Consider the following 14,676-nt stretch of genomic DNA (forward strand, 5'->3'; position numbering starts at 1 on the left):
GAACTATATTCTTAAAAATGGTTAAGATGGGTTAAATGATTTTCTGTTTTGTTTTCTTCTTCTTCCTTCCTTTTCCTTTTCCTCTACTCAATCTGTCTCCAACTCACTGAAAAAAAAGATATATATAGATAGATAGATAGATAGATATAACTGGATGAAGAAAATAGAGGAAAGAAGACAAATGCCAGTTTTAGCTCAGAAACAATGAAGGAAAAGTTGGAGGCAATTCAATTCTACCTTCTAATTATGAGAATTAGACTCTTTCTTTCAGTTCAGGCTCAAGATGGCAACTTTACAAGCAATAGAGAAAAATTAAATAATAAAAACATTATTATACTCTCTAACATTCATAATTAATGTACTAGAACTGGTCTCAAATTAAGAAAGGCAAAAATAAGAAACAACACACACATACACAAACTTTTTCTTTACTAACCAATGAAATAAAAAATAAGAAAACATATCTCTTAAGTGAATAGCTTATTCCATGAGGAAATGCTTCATTCTGCAATCTCTTTGAATTGGTTTTCCATCAACTTCATCCAGTTTTGTCTCTTCACTTCTGTTTGGGTGCAAAGTCCCATAATAAACAAGAAGAAAAATAATTCCAAGGAGAAGAGAAAGAACTATAGTAATGCTTACAGGTATAAAATAGTCTGCATTAAAAATAGAGAGTGGGTAAAACCAGAACACAATCAATATCCCCAATGTGACCAATACCCTTACAATATAGTAACAAGACATTGGGCATTTGGTATTCTGTCCCTTAATATTAAAAAATGTAAAGATAAGAATGAATCCAACAACAATCCTGTATAGGATTTCCATACTTGTGGAAACACAAAAATCAGTTTGTTTTTTAAATGCCCAATATATACCTAAAATCCAAAGAAAAAACAGTAGAAGGAAAGCAATCTTAACATTTAAGAATAAAAGAAGCACAACACTCAACATCCAAGATAATAATGTAAACAACTTGTAAAAGAGATATACAAGCTTGGGACAGGGTCCATTAAGGAGGTTTTTATCAGGTAAGGATTTTCTTAAAGCTATTTGATAATCAACAGTCGACCAAGAAACAGCACAGCAAGAGACCACGATGGCTGCATCTACAAAACAAAAAAATTTTTAAAGATGTAGTTATAGGAATAATAATAGCAATATTATTATACACCATACATGTTTTATCTGTATATACACAGGCACAAACACAATTCAGGTACTTTATATATTCATCTCATTTAATCATTTGAAATAGATATTAATATTTCTGTACTACATATGAGGGAATTGAGGCTTAGAGAATATATGTATTACTTGACCCAAATCACACAGCCAGCAAGTTGCAGAGAGGTGAGATTTGAATTGAAATCTGCCCGATTCCAAAGTTGGTGTACTTAACCACTATACCAGACTGTGAATAAATTCACTGGACAAATCTTCTTGAGCACCTGGTACAATGCAAACTGCATACTATGGAAGTTTTCTAAGAGATTAGTTATAGTCCTAGCTTTTCCAGTCTTTTTGACTTTGCCTTGGGCATAAACCTAGTTCACTGAGAAATGGCAGCCAAGAAAGAAAACAGCAGGAAGACAGGGAAGGAGGTTAAATAGAAATTTTAACATAAGCATGAGGTATTAACAGCTCAGTTTCCCATGTCTTTAAGATGATAGATCAAATGAACAAACATGATCTAAAACTTATAAATTTCTATAGGTTTTACATCTTTAGCCCATTTTTTATCCCATCAAAAAGCAGAAAAGCAAGCTAATTACTACTTTGGAAAGACATGTCATTATCTGTCAAAGTTGGGGACTTAAAACTGAAAGCAAAGATAGTGGGGAATTAGAAGGAAGTAATTTAGAGTAGAATACAGAATGCTCATCACTCCCATTTAAGCTCATTGGAGGTCAATATATTAGGAAAGAAAGTCAGATTTAAGACAGATCTATCTATTGAAGAGGATTGTAAATGATTTTGTCCACTCTCCTGGTTTTAGCATATAGCATTCCAGACTGCCCTAATTAGTTGGACTTTTCTTTCTCCTTTAATTCAAAAATATGAATTAAAACATCATTTCCCCTTAACTGCCCTTCAGTGGTGTCTTTTTTATAACTGGTTTTAATTTCTACCAAATCTAGTACATATACTTCCTTTTTAAACATCAATAAATGCCATAGAACTTATAAGAAAAAAGCAGTAGCTTGCTCTGCCCCTTCTCACTTCTCAGTAGGGACCCTCAGAAAAAAACCACTATCAAGTCTTAACATTTCTTCTGACATTATTGCCCTATTTCTAAATAAAACACATACTATGCTGTTTTTTAAATTCATCTACTTTAGACACTGCTTATTGATTTAAAAGCTGCTCAGCCAAATTACTACATTCTGCTTATATTTCTTTTCCTTTTAGAACTTTTTTTGTTGAAGTATTTTATTAATTTTAAAAACTTCCTCAGCTTTACTGAGATATTATTAATATACATGCAAGTTTACAATGTGATGATTTGATATACATATATACACAAAATGATGACCACAATGAGGTTAGTTAATACCTCATCCCCCCATGACATTTTTGGTAGGTCAACATGACAACTTTCAAGTATACAATGCAATATTTTTAAAACATTTCATTATTCCTTACTTTGCTTATTATTTCATGACTCATAAATATTTTTTTAGCAAACTCTTCAAATTAATTAAACTCCCCAGATACATCTATTAGCTTTTTTTAAAATAATAATATGATCTTTATGGTCAAAGGTAGCTGTTGTCAAGGTTTGCTTCCCTGTCTTCCCAGAACTTGCCTTTACCTTTCTTCACTGTTGATTTTGTTTCCCATTATTTCTTTCTTGCTTCATTCTCATGGTTGGATAAAACATTCTCCAGACATTTCTGAGAAAAGCTGCCCTTAAGCTGAACTTTTGAGCATGAATGTCTCTAAATGTCTTTATTCTACCCTCCATGTTTGATATACAGTTTCAACAGAAATAGAATTCAAAGTTTAAAAATGTTTTCCAATGAAAGTTTTCCACTGAAGTCATTTATCTTTTAAATTCTAATCTCAAGTGTTACAGTTAAGAATTTCAAAGCTATTCACTTTCTCTATATTTAAACAATCTTTATTTTCTTTCAAATCTTCTAAAATCTTTAAGTCTCTGAAATGTTATAATGATAGGCTTGGTGTGGGCCATTTTATCAACTTTTCAATCTAGTAACACATGTCCTTCAGAGATACACTGCTTTTATTCTTTGAAGGCTTCCCTAGAAATCACAACCTGTATACTAAACTTATTAAAGTTTAAAATTAATCAAAATTTCTATCTCACAGGAAGATGTATCATGAAGATAATGAAGCTTAAATTTCAGGGACCCACGCTTGCCCAGACTCCTTCCAAGCCTGGCAAAGCCCTGGCAATGTGTTCACTTTGTCATATACTTTTATAAAATTTGGAAAAATAAGATGTTTTAATTGTAATTGCTTAAATTCCCTGTTTCTACTCCTATTTTCCCTCTTACACATTTTCCCCTAAGTATACTGAAGCAACTGTCATCATTTGGGGGCTCTAGCTAAAAGGAAATTGAGTTGAGAAGAGTTTAGGTTTAGGAGGATTTGTTTATAAAATTTGCTTGGATAATTATGAGTAAGTAACAGATCTAGGATTTTCAAGCAGTTTGCCTTATCTTAACGCGTCACTACCCTGCCATCAACAGGTCTTTGATTCCTTAACATTAAGGCATGATTATCTATCCTTGTCCACCTGACACTATTTGTTTGACATTATTTTCCATTTCCTGCTTACCTACCTGTTTCCAATATACTTTTTCTGCCCATTTTGCTAATCTAATCTGTACATTACACTTTATCCAAACTGAATTTCCTTGTCTTTGCCAAACCATGCCTTTGTTTATGCATTTATCTCAGTATGGAATGACTTTGCCCAATTACATCTATACAGATTATTTTTAACTTCTTCTGATTTGACATTATTGACAAATTATTGAAAAAACAAGACTCCCACTATTTACTAAATTAGACAACAATAAATTAGTGTTGTCAATTCAAACAGTATTTAAAATCAGTTCAAAAAAAAATCTTGATATACCCTGATCTTAAATCACATTATTGAATAAATTGGTAGAGTTTGTTTCAAATGTGACAATAATCCAAAAATATACATATAACATTATCAATAATTTGTGAAGTTGAAACTTTTCTAAATTAAAAAATAAAATTTCTGTTAACTGCACTACAAAAAAGATTGAATTTTTCTTTTCCACAGAAATTATAAAATCATTATCAAATCAAAAGCCAATCAGATACTAAAAATTTGTATTAAAGAGCATTAAAATAAGAAAAAGATATTACTTTTCTTTCTATTGTGAAATTTGTGGTATTGGTCAGATTTCTTATCCCTATAATTTGCTATTACTTATATTTTATATTTTAAAAAATGCTTATTTTCATACCTTTTATGGCCTGAATTATATTCTTCCTAAATTCATATGTTAAAGCCCTAAACCCCAATGTGACTACATTTTGAGATAGGCCCTTTAGGGAGATAATTAAGGTTTGGCAAGGTCATAAAGGTGGAGCCTGAATCTAACAGGACTGGTATCCTTGTAGGAAGACAAAGAGATACCAGCGATCTCACTTTTTCTCCATACACAGAGGAAAGACATGTGAGGACACAGCAAAAAGGTGGCTATCTGCAACCCAGAGTCCTCACCAGAAATCAACCCGACTGGGCCCCGTATTTCTAGTCTCCAGAACTATGAGAAAATATATTTCTGTTGGTTAAGCTGCCCAGTCTGTGGTAGTTATGGCAGCCCAAGCAGACTAACATAATATCTAATTTTGTCTTCCTAATAATATATTCTTAAAAAAAAACAAAACTAGGGTCTAATTATTTTACACCTTAAAAAGCCCAGATTCATTTCTGCTTTACCTTTCTCCTGAACTGTATAAGGCATTTAAGACAGTTTAACTCCATTCATCTTCTACCTGTCTTGTATTTATTTCTGTCTTGTATTTTCATTCTTTTCCTTAGCCACATAGTATTATTTTTGTTTATGCAGTCAATTTTCATTTAGAAGTAGGTAGCTTAACTTTTACCCTGAGGAGAGGAAGGGTGCCTTCTGGCATATCAGCTTTACAAGTAGGATTTTCTACTAAATATCCTCCCCTTGTGAGGACCCTGAGTTTTGTCTCCAGTCCTCTGGACTCTGGGAAGCCATCAAAACTGAATCTGCTGTGTATGTTTCTGTAAAACTCCTCAGAGTGTAAATACCTTCACAGTACTACTCAACCCTGCTGCACTCCCAATTTCATGCATATTTTGGCCTGTTGTATCAGATTATTTTAAGCTTTTATGAAGAATTTTGAAACTATATACCCAATTGTTTCAGATAATTTCAGGAGGAGAATTGATTCAAATAATTTAGCCTTTTGGTGGTGGTGGAACTGATTTGAATAACCCAAGTTTTCCATCTGCTTTCCATCTTCTAAATATTTACCGATATTTCTAGTCTGCTATTCTACTCTGCATTCTCTTCGTCCTTATGAGTTTTATTGTTTTCACTCCTTTACTTTCCTCTTTAGCATGAGTTCAGGAAGGAACAAAATAAAAGAATATGCTCAGTTTTCTGAAGTCGTTTTATACACAAATTGATTTTTTTTTACATTTTGAATTATTCTTCCTAATTATCAAAACATGGTTACTATAAAGATTTTGAAATTCAGAAAAATATAAAGAAGATGAAATAAGTAAAATCATTTATAATCCCACCACACAGAAGCAGCCACAGTTATCTACCAAAGTACAGGTTGTAAGCTCTAAATGTTGATCTTTTAGCTTCAGGGACTATATAATATACAACTATTCTGGGCATCCCAAGGAAAAAGAGATCTCATACGCTGTAGGCTCATTTCAATGTTACACTAACAAATACGAAAATATTAGAAAGGACTACATCTAGAGGGAAACTGGAAACAGGAAGACTGTTTAGGAGAATAAACTCATCTTACAAGAAAATCTAGCATAGAGAAAACTCCAAGGGAGAGGACAATCTGCTACTACTCTGAGGTGAATACAAAACCACATGGAACCCTCATCACTAATGAAAAGTGCAACTATTTTTAGCAAATAATTAGTTTTTTAACATCTCAAAATAAACACCTATTAAAATATTTTTAATAGAAATATCAAACTGTCCTTTTAAAATTTACATTTAACCACGAGAAAATCTGCTATAAAAGAGCAACATATTGACCAATTTGCAAAGCCAACATTAGTTTTGTAGCAGGTGCACTTGTACACAATGATTCTAATTCTAGGAATTTACCCCATGGATAAACTTCAAACATGCAAAAGGATGCATACATAAGATTATTCACTGCAGAATTTTTTTCCAACAGTAAAATATTAGAAACAACCTAAATTAACATAAAGAAGCTTGTTAGATAATTCAGGATACATCTATAATTTGTAAAACTATGCAGATAATAAAAATAAAATGCGGGCACTCTTTCTGTACCAATATGTTTAGATCTGCAAGACATACATTAAGTAAAAAAAAACAACAAAGATAGTTTTCATGTTACCATTCTATAAAAAAAAAAAAAAAGAATAAAGATAGGCTCTGAAAAAAATTTTTTCTGAAAGAATCATTATAAAGCTAATAGTAGTTTCATTTTAGGCAAAGAGAAGAATTGGAAGAATGGGAAGGAGACAGTACACCTTTAAATATTTTTTGATATTTGAACTATATACTTCTTTTCAAAAATAACAAATAACTCTTTAAAAAATGATAAAAATAAATATAAAACCTGCCAAAGAGTTACACAGTTGACATAAGATATCAGTGGCATCCATCTAACACAAAGAATTAAGAAAGACCTACACTGAGTGAAATTTGCTTGACCATGTTCCAGAAAGATGTAGAGCTGAAGAGCAAGTTGTGGGCAACCTTCCAGGTAGGTCTCAAACAGCCTTAGCATGCTCAAATCTGTCACCCTATCATTAATCTGTTTTTCCACGAAGTTTTCAGTTTTGCTGCTATACTTGAAAGCCACTTGATAACCTTGTTTCAAGGCAAACCAATACCTGTAAAGTAAACATGAACATTTATCTTCAGTAACAGATTCTTCATGTGTGTTCATATACATAATAATTTTGAAAAAAAAAGCAATATGTGTTTAAGTATAGAATTTTCCCACAAAATTTATCTGCTACAATTTTGTAAACATTTCATAGTAGTTGTATTGAGATTCAAGACTCCACAATTTTTATTGGATGTTTGATGTGTCAGTGAGTGCTAGCACTGTTAAGCATACATGATCTTATTTCATCTTCAAAATAATTATGAGACATGAGTAGGTATTATTCTCAATTAGCAGCTGGGAAAAGTAAGACTGAGAACTAGAATGATATGCTGAAAGATACACAGAGTGTCAGGAGCAGACCTAGAGTCCAAATCTTTATGATTCTTAGTGCTAACCACTACTTTCTGAAAGACAAACTGCAATGTCTTCATTGCAAACTGCAAACTTCATACAATTTATCTCAATTATAAGACAGATATTAATAATGCCCTTATGAATATGTCAAGGTTGAAGATAAGACTGAATCTTCTTTCAATTTAATCTAGCAAATAATTACTTGACCCTTGAACAACATGGGATTTAGGGACACCAACCCTGTGTGCAGTTGAAAAATTCATGCATAATCCATAGTTGGTAGTTGGCCCTCTGTGTCCTCAGTTCCACATCCGTGGACGGGTAGTACTGTAATATTTACTACTGAAAAGATCTGCATATAAGTGAACCCACACAGTTCAAACCCATGTTATTCAAGTATTAGTATTAGTCTCTATGACCATCAGCATCCTGAAAAATATATAAAACTTCAGACTCCTAAAACATCCTTGCTCGGGCTCTTCTTTACAAGGAATTTTTAAATTAACATGAGTTATCATCATTCAAGTAAAATTAATGACAAAAATAATTGAAACAATTATTTTTAAAATAGCTGAGGCTAGCAATAAGACAATCAGGATTCTAGCCAAAGCTTATCAAAATTCATTTATAATCTGTTTCCTCATATATAAAGTTACAACAGTGATATATATATCCTGCTTCAACCTGCTCTTTCTGTCAATGTTTCCCATTTCAGTAAATGGCACTAATATTCATCATGTTGCTCAGAACAAAATGTGGGAATACTTTCCAATTTCTTTTTCTAACAACTATAAAATTTCCCCAGCAGTTTCTCTTGGTTCTTAGCTCAAACTCCAAATATATCCAAATCTACACACATATCTCTTCCACTGCCTCCATCCTAGTTTAAGCAGCCAATGTCTCTGGCCTGGATTACTTCAATAGCCTCATAACTGGTCTCTCTGATTCTACTCTTGTTCCCTCAAAAGCATCTAGGTTGAACCTGTTAACCATAATCCAGATGCTATCCCTTCAGTCAAAATGTTCTAATGCTTTCCATCATACTTAGAATAAAACACAAAGTCTTTACCCCGTCTTACAAGGCCCCCTGTAATCTGACTCCCACACACACTATATCACTGTCTTTCCCTTTCAAGTCTCCCACACTTCCAGGGTACTATTCGTGCTTTTTTTCCCAACTTAAAGGCCTTGGTATTTGCTACTCCCTCTTGCTGGAACTCTTCTAAACCCCAGAGATTTTACAGGCTTACTCCTTAACTTCATTCAGGTCTCTATTCAAATGCCATGTCCTTACTGATATCTTTCCAGATCACACCATCCCTCATATTCTCTTTATCCTATTATTTTTCTTTATTATCACTTGATGCATTATATATTTTTATTTGTACCTTCTCACAAGAATGAGATCTGCATGAAAGCAGGGACTTTGTTTTGTTAATTGCCATATCCTAAGCAACTAGAATAGTCCTGGGACACAGCAGGCTCTCAGAAAATATTTACTGAAGGAATGAACAAATAAAAAACTCATGACAATTTTTCCATAAAGAGACAGTAGATATGAAAAGGTTTTGAAAAGTTGAAAGACATAAATATATTTTGATTGTAAACATGATGTATACATATATGAATATGCAAAGATTCTTCACCTAGCAAATAAAAGTATATTTTTACCATAAAAGTTTTAGAGTAACATAGTCCATTATATTCCATGTGGACTAGATGCCAGGGTAGAGGGTCTACAAAAATGATGAAGACATGACCTCTACCTTCATTGACCTTACAGCCTAGTAGGAAGATCAAGCCTATAAACTGCTAGCTGCAATAAGAGTCAGAAGAAATAACCACTCAACAGAAATATAAATACTATTGATACATTGTAAAAGCACAGGAAAAAATGATTAATACTGTCCAGGATTTACAGGCCAGATTCATAAGATAATTTGTGTTTGAGTTTTTTCTGGGTATCTGGCACAATAAGGAGTTCCTGTAGGTATATTATGTAAGACTAATAAGCAATACAGTATGTGGTTCCTGTTCTTAAAGGTATCTATCCTTTTAAAGCAAGAAGATAGATACCACTAACTGAAAAACTTGAAAAACACACAAAAATTATAGATACATGCTCAGAGCAAATTAATATAGGCAGCACAGAGGGGGAGAGCTAGCAGAGTACAGTGATTAAAAGTAATGATTCTAAAAAACCCAGGATGCTTGGATTCAAATCCTTGCTCCAATACTTCCTAGTGATGTTTTAGTTTCCTCATCTGAAAAAGGGAGTAATCATCATACCTACCTCATTGGGTTGATATGAGGATTAAAGGAACTAACACATGTAAAATGCTTAGACCAGTAACTGGCACATGTTAAGTGCTATGTCAATGCCTGTTAAAATAAACAAAAAAAACAGATGAGGCTGTTCACAGATGTGCACATTAATATTTCCAGGCACTTTAGGGAAGTCCAAATCTGTAGCACTTAGTGGCAAATGTATACAAAGTTCTGCTTATCTAAGGATAATTTCATGCTAAGGGGAGTATGAATATAATTTTTTAATCAACAGGATATTGTTTCAGTTTTATGGAATAAATGATGAAGAGGCCAAAGAAAAATAAACAGAAGGAGCTTTCTTGGCATATTTTACCACAATGTATTATTTTATTTGAGATAAAGAGGCAACAGCTTCTAGTAATGATGGATTTCTTTGCATCAAGCTCACCCTCCTACTGATGACAATGATAAATTATAGACAAAATATTAAAGATAACAAGTCACTAAAGAGCAACCAAAAGCAGGAAGAAGCATGAGGTCACTTAACCCTTGAGAAAAGGGAACCATACCACATGAGAAGCACATGTGGCTTTTCCTCTAATAGCATTGCACAGTCCAACAGCACAAAGCAGACACAGTTCAAGCAGAAAGTCAAATTATTATTGGCTCAAAGAGTCAGAGGACTGAGGTTGAATCTGCCAGAGTGGTTAGAAATTAAGAGGGACCTCAGAAAAGAGGGAGCCACAGAGTAAAAGAAACCCCAAATCTCTATATACTCTCCTTAAATCCTCAGTCAAACCCTTACTATGTGTACGTAGGGTGAGACTCCACGGAACTGAGGAACAATGTCTAAATGGGAGCTGGGCAGAGATTTCAGCAGCTATCTACCATAAGGAAGAGTCTGGAGTCTGCAATCCATCAAATTCAAGGAGCTTGGTAAATACTTCAGACATCTCATTGAAACCCCAAAAGGGCCATGTTTTAGAAGTAAAGACCATGTTTCAGGTCTGTGAGACTCTCCTTAGGACTAAGGACAAAAGCAAAACAGACCTTCCCTAATAGAGCTTAAACCAAGCCTCTGTAATACATTAAGGTAATTTGCCAATAATTTAGCTATTTGCTTTCTCTTCAATGGAAGATAACAGAAATTACAGTCACTACAAGGTATCAATCACAATGCCCATTACACAATAAAAAAAATTACTTGAGTAAATCTTTTTTACTTGAGTAAAAAAAAATTTACTCTTAATGCAAATCAAGAGTAAATATAACTTATGCTAAAGGAGAAAACCTGGTAATAGAAACATACCAATTAACAGAAACATACCAACAGATGACCCAGATATTGCAATTAGCAAACAAAACACAGAGAGAAAAAATTAGGAAAAAAACTAACAGAACCTCATAACAAAGGTGCAATTGAAGTCATAAAAGAAACAGAGAAAATGGGACAGGAAAAAACAAAACTTTACAACATACTGGCCAAAAATATTTTCCAAAGTTGATTAAAAACAACATAAAGCTCAATAAACACAAACAGAAAATATAAAAAGAAAACAATATGTAGGCCCAGAAAACAACTATATCAATAATTGCAATAATATATGAAATGGAAATAGATTAAATACTTCAATTAATAAAAGACTGTCAAGCTGTATAAAAAAATTAAGATTCAATTCTATGTGATTTGGAAGAGACTCTCTTTATACATTTTGAGCTTCCCTGGTGGCTCGGACTGTAAAAAAGCATCTGCCTGCAATGCGAGAGACCCGGGTTGGATCCCTTGGTTGGCAAGATCCCCTGGAGAAGGAAATGGCAACCCATTCCAGTATTCTTGCCTGGAAAATTCCATGGACTAAGGAGCCTGGTATAGTCCAGGAGGTAGCAAAGAGTCGGACACGACTTCACTTTCACTCTTTATACATAAAGATACAGACAGCTTGAACGGCAATCACAAAAAATAGTTAGTATGGCTATTACAGTACACCAGACAAAATAGATTTCAAATCAAACAGCATTTACAGAGATAAAGAGGATCATGTCATAATGATATAAGAATCAATTTTTCCAGAACACATCTGAATATACCTAATAATAGAGTTTTAAGACACATGAAGCAAAACCTGTCAAAAGTACAAGGAGAAAAAAATAAATCCACTACCTTAGAGCATTTTAACACTCATCTCTCAGTAAACGAAAGAAAAGGTAGGCCAAAAGAAAAAAATCAGTGAGAATATAGACAACTTTAATGACATTATCAACATATTGCCATAATTTACATTTATAGACCGCTATGCTCAACGAGCGGAGAAGGCAATGGCACCCCACTCCAGTACTCTTGCCTGGAAAAATCCCATGGACGGAGGAGCCTGGTAGGCTGCAGTCCATGGGGTTGCTAAGAGTCGGGCACGACTGAGCGACTTCATTTCACTTTTCACTTTCATGCATTGGAGAAGGAAATGGCAACCCACTCCAGTGTTCTTGCCTGGAGAATCCCAGGGACAGGGGAGCCTGGTAGGCTGCCGTCTCTGGGGTCGCACAGAGTCGGACACGACTGAAGCGACTTAGCAGCAGCAGCAGCATGCTCAACAAGGGGCTTCCCAGGTGGCTCACAGTGGTAAAGAATCCGCACACAGTGAAGAAGTGTTCAATCTCTTGGTCAGGAAGATCCCCTGGAGAAGGAAATGGCAACCCACTCCAGTATTCTTGCCTGGGAAATCCCACTGACAGAGGAGCCTGGTGGGCTACAGCCCATGGGATCTCAAAAAGTTGGACACTCAACAAGAGCAAGTTACAAATTCTTTTCAAATGCCCATGGAATATTCACCAAGTTAGACTCTGTGCTGGGACATGAAATAAGTCAGGTAATTAAAGACGACTGTAATCATACAAATTATGTTTTCTGATCAAAATAAAATTGAATGAGAAATCAACAACAGTAACGTATCTAGGAAAATCCCCACATATTTAGGGATTGAAGGGCCCAGACTCTCAAGTTTCATATATATTGCACCCTAGGAAATTTGAACATTACCAGATGACCTCTCTCTGCTGCTGCTAAGTCACTTCAGTCGTGTCTGACTCTGTGTGACCCCATAGATGGCAGCCCACCAAGCTCCTCCATCCCTAGGATTCTCCAGGCAAGAACACTGGAGTGGGTTGCCAGTTCCTTCTCCAATGCATGAAAGTGAAAAGTGAAAGTGAAGTCGCTCAGTCGTGTCTGACTCTTGGTGACCGCATGGACTGCAGCCCACCAGGCTCCTCCGTCCATGGGATTTTCCAGGCAAGAGTACTGGAGTGGGGTGCCATTGCCTTCTCCAAAAGAGCTTTAAATAGAAAAATAGGTAAGGAAAAAATGTTCAACTATTTAATGCCCATTTAAAAAATTAGGGGTTTTCGCAAACCCGCCTGCAATGCAGGAGACCCTGGTTCAATTCCTGGGTCAGGAACATCCACTAGCGAAGGGATAGGCTACCCACTTCAGCATTCTTGGGCTTCCCTTGTGGCTCGGCTGGTAAAGAATCCACCTGCAATGTGGGAGACCTGGGTTCCATCCCTGGGTTGGGAAGATCCCCTGGAGAAGGGAAAGGCTACCCACTGCAGTATTCTGGCCTGGAGAATGCCATGGTCTCTATAGTCTATGGGGTCACAAAGAGTCTGACACAACTGAATGACTTTCACTTTCACACTTTAAGAAACCCCTTAAAGAAGGGCCTAGGGACCTGTGGAGGAATTGAAACTCTTCTCCCATTGTACTCTCTTTCACACAATTTGAACTTTTTACCAGCTATTTAAAAAGAGCGATAATAACTTCCATATTGTAAATAAAACAAATTCCTTTCATATATCCATCATAGGAAAGAGTCTCCTTTGGCAAAGAAAAAAGTATTATCACAAGTCATACATAAAATAGAAATACAGAAGTGTCATATAATTTATATTCTGGAAAATGAATCGTTCTACTCCACAGACCACTAAGCAGTAAGAACACACTTAATAGCAAAACACTTACACTGAATAAATAATTTATGTTGACATTCCTTGTCTTTCATCTACCAACAAAAACTCAATTTATCTATTCTGTAGGGAAATGAATCTGTAGTTTAGCATATTTCATGTTTTTGCATACTTAGTTTAGACAAATCCTTGGATAATTTGGCCACTTTTAAGAACTGTTTTAATTTCTGCTTATTTCACACTATTCATGTCTGTTTTGGGCCACTTCCTGCACCAAGAAAACACAAAGAAAAAGAAAGACAAAAAGAGGAAAATGTTTATTTATCAAGTATCTGTTTAACAGTAATAGCAAACCTAATACAGTTTTTCCTTTTCTTCTTTAATTATTTTAATAGGTAAAATATTCACATAAATCAAAAATCAAAAAAGAAGTTACTAACTTTTTGAAAATACTGACAGGGAGGCCTGGCATGCTGCAATTCATGGGGTCGCAAAGAGTCGGACACGACTGAGCGACTGAACTGAACTGATCCCACTCCTACGACCTAACTACCCAGTCTTCACCCTCCCTCATGACCATAAGAATTCATGGTTACTCGTTTCATGTATACCCTTTCCAGAGTTTCTTTCAGTTCAGCTCAGTCGTGTCTGACTGTTTGCGACCCCATGAATCACAGCACGCCAGGCCTCCCTGTCCATCACCAACCCCCGGAGTTCACTCAAACTCGTGTCCGTCGAGTCGGTGACGCCATCCAGCCATCTCATCCTCTGTAGTCCCCTTCTCCTCCTGCCCCCAATCCCTCCAGCATCAGAGTCTTTTCCAATGAGTCAACTCTTCGCATGAGGTGGCCAAAGTACTGGAGTTTCAGATTTAGGATCATTCCTTCCAAAGAACATCCAGGACTGATCTCCTTTAGGATGGACTGGTTGGATCTCCTTGCAGTCCAAGGGACTCTCAAGAGTCTTCTCCAACACCACAGTTCAAAAGCA

The 14,676-nt window shown here is 35.2% G+C and overlaps 1 protein-coding gene across 2 annotated transcripts in view; it reads right to left on the reverse strand.

Moving 5' to 3' along the window:
- Window positions 1-480: 480 nt before the first annotated feature.
- The window catches only part of XKR9 (XK, Kell blood group complex subunit-related family, member 9), a 29,753-nt gene continuing 15,557 nt past the window's right edge, over window positions 481-14,676 (reverse strand). For both annotated transcript variants that reach the window (XM_010846972.1, XM_010846971.1), the window contains exons 2-3: window positions 6,906-7,108; window positions 481-1,109 (exon numbers count right to left, since the gene is read on the reverse strand). In XM_010846972.1, the coding sequence (XP_010845274.1) occupies window positions 481-1,109; window positions 6,906-7,002 (726 nt within the window). In that variant the 5' untranslated portion in view covers window positions 7,003-7,108. The remainder of the gene's footprint in view (window positions 1,110-6,905; window positions 7,109-14,676) is intronic.

The sequence above is a fragment of the Bison bison genome, unplaced genomic scaffold, assembly GCF_000754665.1.
Source record: "Bison bison bison isolate TAMUID 2011002044 unplaced genomic scaffold, Bison_UMD1.0 scf7180017864241, whole genome shotgun sequence".
Lineage (NCBI taxonomy): Eukaryota > Metazoa > Chordata > Mammalia > Artiodactyla > Bovidae > Bison > Bison bison.